General features: G+C 42.9%; 1 protein-coding gene across 2 annotated transcripts in view; it reads right to left on the bottom strand.

The window, feature by feature from the left end:
• Positions 1-4,102, bottom strand: part of PDCD1LG2 (programmed cell death 1 ligand 2) — a 59,835-nt gene extending 55,733 nt beyond the window's left edge. Inside the window, exon 1 of one of the 2 annotated variants that reach the window (XM_060610208.3) lies at positions 3,611-4,102. Coding sequence is in view for 1 of the 2 variants with exons in the window: in XM_060610207.3 (XP_060466190.1) it covers positions 3,611-3,632 (22 nt within the window). In the remaining variant the exon portion in view is untranslated. The remainder of the gene's footprint in view (positions 1-3,610) is intronic. The other variant, XM_060610207.3, reaches the window with a different exon arrangement.
• Between the last annotated feature and the right edge of the window lie 4,351 nt (positions 4,103-8,453).

Here is an 8,453-nt window from a genome sequence, read left to right on the forward strand (position 1 = left end):
ATTCTTAATGAATTCTGGGTAATTCCTGACAATTCTGCCTATGAACATACTGTAGAGGTTGGGGTCTAGTCATGGTATGAAACGGAACAGGACAGCAGAAGACACTAAATTCTAGAATGTTTTCTTGTGGCCCTAAAGAGAGTCATGAAGGGAGCTTTCAGTCACAAGATGCTCAGGCTTGAGAGAGAGAAGCAAGGCCACTCTTTTTTAATCTATTTATTTTAAAATTTTTATTTATTCATGCATGTATGTATGTATTTATTATTATTATTTAGACCAGAATTTCTCATTTTTAATATGGAATGACTTAAAATTTGTTTGTAATAAGGGCCACTCTTTTTAGATTGGTGAAGAGTCATGCTCAGATGGCTCCCCCAGGCCACTTAGGGAAGCTGCTTCTCTCGATGGCATGGTGGAAAGCTCTGAGCTAGGCATCAAGAGACATTAGTCAATTAAAACTTTTTTTTTAGTGTTTATTTATTTTTTAGAGAGACAGAGCATGAGCAGGGGAGGGGGAGGAGTAGAGAGAGAGGGGGACACAGAATCCGAAGCAGGCTCCAGGTTCTGAGCTGTCAGCACAGAGCCCGATGTGGGGCTCGAACCCACCAGCTGTGAGATCATGACCTGAGCCAAAGTCAGTGCTTAACCAACTGAGCCACCCAGGCACTCTGAGACATTAGTCAATTTAACATCAGTTCAAGTTTAACTTAAATTGCATCTCAACTTTTTAGCCAATGAATATGATGCTCCCACTTTTTGCACGTCTTTGAATTAGAAAATTCACTCAAATCAAAGTGGCAATCAAGACAAGGATTCATGTAAGAAAGGATCCCTGCCCTCTAAGACATTATACCATAGTCAGAACATCAAAATTCTGTACACATGAAAAATAGTAAGAGGCGATGTGAAAGGTTTCTATATGAAAATGCCCAGACCATGCAAGTTGCCTGGTGGAAGGATACGTCCAAGATTGAGTGGGATTTGGGGAGTTGGAGCTACTCTGGAGGCTCCTGCAGAAGAGTTAGAAGTAATCTCAGAGGTTCACACACACACAGGGCTTATCGAGGAGGACCAGGAACAGCATATCTAGACCGGTAATATGGGTTGAGACATTCTGTCAATAGTTTAATGCCAGTTATAGCTTGTCAACAAGTGAGTGACAATCCCAAAGAAGTATGTGAAACAGATCAAATCTATGGTTTTTTTTTTTTTTTTGTATAGAAATGAGGGAGTAAAATTGAATGCCAGTCACTCAATGAGGGGGTCATAGTATTAATTCAGATATTTGGTAAAGCCCCTGACTTAGGTTCAGAAAAGGGAAGAAAGGCAGAGGAAGGAGAAACTCATCACAAGACAATTGACAAAACAATTGACAAAACAATTGACAAGTGATCAGCCATACAGGAAAGAAAGAGAAGCAACAAGTTGACTGTGGTTTTGAAGCCTGAAAATCAAGACACAATGCTGATGCCATTGCAGAGGGGTAGAGTGGAGGAAAGACTAGATCAAGAGCCGTTTTACAGGGAATGCCACGAGTGGGGTTTGAGTCATGAAGTAATTGAAACAACTCAAGACAGATGAAAGCCTCACCTTTGGGGCACAATTCAGTGCTAGAGACAAACATGTTATTGCCAACACGCAAATGCCAATTGACATTGGGGGAATGAATTAATTCTCTCAGAGGGAAAGTATATAAAAACACAGGTTGGAGAAAAAAAAAGTCTGAATTCTCTCTGACGGATGCCTCCAAATTAGAAGAGCAGGAGTAGGAGTCCAGAGCAGAAGGCAAAGAAGAAATGGTCCAAGAGTATGAAAAGCTCCCCACCGCAGTATCTCAGAGCCAAAGGAAGAAAATCCCAAGAAGCAGAGGGATTGATAATACAGATCTGGAAAATTAGAACTGGAAACCAGCCTCCAGAGGTGTTAGAGAGTGCTGGAAGGCATTGAGGTGATTGGTGCTGGATAAACTTTCAGATTCCTGTATCTATTGGAATTCTGTCAGTTGATTAAAGACAGGGGGACCACAAGGTGCAGGAGACAGGTGGAATGGTAGAGCAGGCTGTGACAGGAAGAGACCAGGCTGCAGAAGCCTCACCGCAGGGTGACTTAAGTATGCCCCAGTGAAGGTACGTGGTATATTTGGGCACTGCTATGTGGAATAAAAACGTCACACAACAATCTATGGATCTCTATCCCATGCATCTTAAAGCAAGTTGACTCAGAAGCACAACCTGAAATACTGCCTCTGAGCTCATTTGCACTGTATCCTTCTCAAATCAACCCCCCATCTGCTCCCTGTGTATTCCACAAACACACAAATGACCCACATCTGGTGATTCAACTGTGGATTCATCAAATCAAATCGTTTTGCAACTCAACAGGCACCCAGTGAGCACCTCTGCATGATTGAGGCACTGTGCCAGGCACTTGAGTTTCAGAGAACCTAAAAGGTGCAGTCCTTGTCCCTGAAGACCTCCAGTCGAATGGCAAGTCTCCCGAGAAAGAGAAATCTGGGGAGAGCACATCTGGAAGCTGCAGGTCAGCAAGAGCTGCTGGTAGAGAGAGTTCAGGTAATGAAGGCGCATAGACCACTTCTGAGAGGCAGGAGCAATATGGTGTTCGTGCATTCATTGACTTCTTGGGCTTGGGAGGGAGCTCAGAGAAAATCCAGTCAATTGGCATTTAACTCTGGATACTACGTCTGATTACTATTCACACTGAATATTCTTACTGTGCACTGTGTTAATCGATGTCTGCAATTCCCTTGCACTGAATCATAGAATTTCAGGAATAGAAAGCTTATTTATAGGCAATTTCACTCAAGCTGCTCACTTCACCCCTCTCCCACATGAAATCCACGGTCCTCTCTTTTCTACTGTTTGCACCCAGGCAGTGAGCAATACATAGCAACAGTGTTCTTTCAGTTAGCTAATCTTGCTCTAATCGTTTTATATAGAAAAGTAAGTCTTTTAGTAGGCCTCAAATCTAATTTAGTAGGCCTCTAATCTAATTAAAACTAACAGTTGCATGTATTATAAGTTAATTTAATTGTAGTTGGTTTTTTTGTTGCTTTTCTTTGTTTTAAACAGTTTACTCTTAGTATTGAGGAGGGCACCTCTTGGGATGAGCACTGGGTGTTGTATGGAAACCAATTTGACAATAAATTTCATATATTAAAAAATAAATAAAAAAAAATAAACAGTTTACTCTTAGAGCATAGCTTGTAAACGCAGATTAGTCTGGAACGCTGCCTGCCTGCCAAAGGGATAATTACAACCAGAGATCTGAAGTAAACAAAAAACAAAACAAAACAAAAAAACAAATTTTTAAGTTCCATTAACCTTCCCCAAATTCTAAGCTGAGAGACAATCTCAAGATACTTAATTTTTTTTTTTTTTTGCACTGCATATTTATTCTGTGCAGGAAAAAAAAAAAAAATCTCAGCTCATAAATCTTCCCAACATGAGTAATACGTATACGAGCGAGCTTGAGAAATCCCACTATTTTGGAGACAGCAAGATACTAGCTTGTTAGCGTGCCTGAACATAACTGCCGAGGCAGATTTTCTCCTGCTTGCAATGATGTGAAGGGAAAGTGTGCCCACACTTACCTGACCGTGGCAGCCTCATCATCGTCTGCAACACCAGTTCAGTGAGGAGGAAATCTCAACCTACTGGATACTCACATCAGAACTTGGCCCCACAGGCAAAGACGTTAAAGAAAAGAAACAACAAACAGTAGCTCCTGCGTCAGACTCTGTCATAGGAGTCAACTGAATAAACAGCCGAAACCAAACAAAACCAAAAAAAAAAAAAAAAAAAAAAATTGTAGGTTGCTCCCTAAACCACTGCAACAAGCCTCAGCTCCCAGCCAGGATTCTTCCCAGCTGGCAGAGGGACATATGAGGACGGGCCACAAAAAGCTGCCACGTAAGGTACGTTAGGGAAGAGAAGAAAAGACATCATCTCCATCTAGCTCAGGCTTCCTTGTAACACGAGGGTAATTCAAACCAAAACTAAGTCTGAGGAACTGGCTGAAACCCAGCCTACTGAGAAGTTTTGGTTTTGCTTTTAAGCACTGCTCCTCTGCCCTCAGGTGCACCTTGCAATGTGTCCCTGAAGAAGCTGGTGCACTTAGTAGAAAAAGGGGAGGAAGAGAATACCAGCACATTCTAGCTGTGTGCCAGGGACTTTTTGCAGGTGCCTTTGTTTGTTTCCTAGTGCGGCTGTAAGAAGTTACCACAGACTGGGTGGATTAAGACAGCAGACAGTATGCTCAAGGTTTCCCCACATTTCTGGAGGCAAGGTGGGTGAAATCAGGTGTCACAGGGCCACTCCCTCGAAAGGCTCCAGTCAAGAATGCCCTCTTGCTGATTCCCAGCTTGCGGTGTGATTCTGGCAAGCCTTGGCTACTCTCCTGGGTTTGTAGCTGATCACTCCAATCTCTGTCTCCATCTTCACAGGACTTTCTTCTCTTGTGTATCTTTGAGTGTCCTTTCCTTTTCTTAGAAGGACACCAGCCATTGGATTAGGGCCCACCCTAATCCAAGATGACCTCATCTTAACTAATCACTTCTGCAAATACCTTGCTTCACCTAAGGTCACATTCTGAGGCTCCAGGTGGACATAAATATTTGGGGAAATTGTTTGACCCACTACAGGACTCCATTCTTGGAGCAATGTGTGGTCTACATACCATCGGGCCCATTTTACATATGAAGAAAGAGTCGAGGTCAAGCAACCCTTCCTCAGCTGCATGGCTGAATTTGGACTCAGGCCTCTGTGGTCCCACTACATGTGAGGCTTTCCAGCAGTGAGACTCAAAGTGGGTGCAGAACAGGCCAACTTGAGCGCAAGGCTGGATGACCAACCCATTCCTGCCGCCCTATCCCCTTGGGCTCATAGGTGTGGCCTGAGCAGGGACAAGGCTCTGAGGTGCACGTAGGGTGTGTGTTCTTAGCCGCATTTATCTAATATTTTCTCGTACTCTCTCCATGACGTGCCTTAATTGGTTTTCTTCTGAAAAAGCAGCCTTCTTCTTTCTTCCTTGTTCTTTCAACTGCATCCGTTAAACAAGAAGGAGTAAAACTTGTATTGGCTACAAACGGGACTGGCTGCCTATTCCTCAAGGATGGGGCTGTGTCTGTGGGAAGCCAGACTTCCTCTGGGGACCTGCTTCTCCACCCACAGCTCTGGGTGTGTGGTTTCAGGGGAGATGCCTGCTCTTACCTGACCTTCTCCAGTTACCGTGATAGTCTAAAGAGAGGGCATAGGTCCCCCGTGTGGCTCTCAGAGTTTAGTGTCTTCAAGATCCCCACACCATCCATCAGAGTTCTGCCCGTGTTGAAGGGGGAGACCCACTCCCCGCTGTATCTCTCCCTCTGTGCTCTAAGCCCCCTCCCTCTCTGTCCACCTCTTCCCTCCACTCTTTCCTCTGGGCTCTTGCTGAGCAACTGAGGTTTGGGGGGACAAAAAGACTCATCTCAAACCCAGAGAAGGGCTGGGAGTTTTGACAAAGTTCCCAAACGAAACTCAAACTGGAATCTCAGCACACTTTACTGCCTCAGAAATCCATCTGCCTCAACGAAACACCGGAGGGGTAGATACCAGTGTTAACAGCGCATTTCTGGGTGGAGGACTTGCAGGTGATGTTTTAGTTTCTTCTTGTGACTTCTACTTTATTTCCTAAATAACTTGCCATGGACACAGATGACTTTTGTAAAGATGTGGAAATAATCATCAAAAATCAGTAATGGACAGTACAGTTCAATTGCTAACCAACAGCAACAAGAAATCAGTTTAAGAACTTGGCCAAGGGTTTATGTTTGTTTCCAATTTATTTAATTTAGTGTCGTTCTCTTTGTCACAAAAGATCCCTGAGGCATAGCTGACATGCAGAATACAGACCCCTCCATGTTGCATTGATACTTACTAATGGAAAATTAGAACGTAGGTCACAAATACTGCAATATGATAAGCATAATAATGACCTCACCAGTGTCTACCACCAGTCTCCGAGGCCTCCAAGGTCCATTTCATAGAAGGGAAAATTGAGGCAAAGAGAGATTGTTCTGCTTTACCAGGATCACTTTGTAAATGCAGGGCAGAATTCACTTCTATTCTTTCTTCCCCAGATATTTCCCTCCAGATGCAGTGTATATAATGTAATGTGATGTAAATGTTCATGTAAAGCATCTAGAAGAGTCCTTGTCCAATAGCAGGAGATAAATCAGTGTTAACTGTTCGAGATCCAAACAACAAGTCCAACCTTTCACACCCTGCTTGGCCTTATACAGAAAAAATAAAAGAATCCAGCCTAAGAATGAGAAAAAAAGTGCACCCAGGGTTTTGGAGAAATGAACAAAGACCAAGAACTTGGGAAGGGGTGAGAATTTCAAGGAGTCAGGAGTTTATCTGGAACTAGCCTTAGCAACCTCCCCAAAGTCAGAAACCAAGGTTTTATTTTATTTTTTTAAATGTAATTTATTGTCAAGTTAGCTAACATACAGTGTATGTTACAATGTGCTCTTGGCTTTGGGAGTAGATTCCCATGATTCATTGCTTACATACCACACTCAGTGCTCATCGCAACAAGTGCCCTCCTCAATGCCCATCACCCATTTTCCCTTCCCCACCCTGCCCACCATCAACCCTCAGTTTGTTCTCTGTATTTAAGAGTCTCTTATGGTTTGCTTCCCTCTCTGTTTGAAACTACTTTTTCCCCTTCCCTTCTCCCATGGTCTTCTGTTAAGTTTCTTAAATTCCACATATGAGTGAAAATATATGATATCTTTCTCTTACTTATTTCACTTAGCATAATACCCTCTGGTTCCATCCATGTTGTTGCAAATGGCAAGATTTCATTCTTTCTCATTTCTGAGTAGTATTCGTGTGTGAGTGTGTGTGTGTGTGTGTGTGTGTGTGTGTGTGTGTGTATACACACACACACACACCACATCTTTATCCATTCATCAGCTGATGGATGTTTGGGCTCTTTCCATAATTTGGCTATTGTTGAAAGTGCTGCTATAAACATTGGGGTACATGTGCCCCTCTGAATTGGCACTCCTGTATCCTTTGGATAAATTCCTAGTAGTGCTATTGCTGGGTCGTAGGGTAGTTCCATTTTTAATTTTTTGAGGAAACTCCACACTGTTTTCCAGAGTAGCTGCACCATTTTGCATTCCCACCAACAGTGCAAGAAGGTTCCCGTTTCTCCGCATCCTCGCCAACATCTATTGTTTCCTGAGTTGTTAATTTTAGCCACTCTGACCGATGTAAGGTGGTATCTCATTGTGGTTTTGATGTGTATTTCCCTGATGTTGAGTGATGTTGAGCATCTTTTGGTGTGTCTGTTGGCCATCTGGATGTCTTCTTTGGAAAAATGCCTATTCATGTCTTCTGCCCATTTCTTCACTGGATTATTTGTTTCTCAGGTGTTGAGTTTGGTAAGTTCTTTAAAGATTTTGGATAGTAACCATTTATCCAATATATCTGCAAATATCTTTCCCCATTCCGTCAGTTACCTCTTGGTTTTGTTGACTATTTCCTTTTCAGTGCAGAAGCTTTTTATCTTGATGAGGTCCCAGTAGTTCATTTTTGCTTTTAATTCCCTTGCCTTTGGAGATGTGTCGAGCAAGAAATTGCTGAGGCTGAGGTCAAAGAAGTTGTTGCCTGCTTTCTCCTCTAGGGTTTTGATGGTTTCCTGTCTCACATTTAGGTCTTTCATCCATTTCGAGTTTATTTTTGTGTATGGTGTGAGAAAGTGGTCTAGTTTCATTCTTCTGCATGTTGCTGTCCAATTCTCCCAGCACCATTTGCTAAAGAGACTTTTTTCCATTGGATAATCTTTCCTGCTTTGTCAAAGATTAGTTAACCATACATTTGTGGGTCCAGTTCTGGGTTCTCTATTTTATTCCATTGGTCTATGTGTCTGTTTTTGTGCCAATATCATACTGTCTTGATGATTGCAGCTTTGTAGTATAGGCTAAAATCCGGGATTGTGATGCCTCCAGCTTTGGTTTTCTTTTCTTTTTTTTCAACGTTTTTTTTTTTTTTATTTATTTTTGGGACAGAGAGAGACAGAGCATGAATGGGGGAGGGGCAGAGAGAGAGGGAGACACAGAATCGGAAGCAGGCTCCAGGCTCCGAGCCATCAGCCCAGAGCCTGACGCGGGGCTCGAACTCACGGACCGCGAGATCGTGACCTGGCTGAAGTCGGACGCTTAACCGACTGCGCCACCCAGGCGCCCCAGGTTTTCTTTTCAACATTGCTTTGACTATTCTGGGTCTTTTGTGGTCCCATGTAAATTTTAGGTTGTTTGTTCTAGCTCTGAGGAGGATGCTGATGCTATTTCAATTGGGATTGCAATGAATGTGTAGATTGCGTTGGGTAGTATCGACATTTTAACAATATTTGTTCTTCCAATCCATGAGCATGGAATGTTTTTCCAT

The sequence above is a fragment of the Panthera onca genome, chromosome D4 (assembly GCF_046562875.1).
Source record: "Panthera onca isolate mPanOnc1 chromosome D4, mPanOnc1 haplotype 2, whole genome shotgun sequence".
Taxonomy (NCBI): domain Eukaryota; kingdom Metazoa; phylum Chordata; class Mammalia; order Carnivora; family Felidae; genus Panthera; species Panthera onca.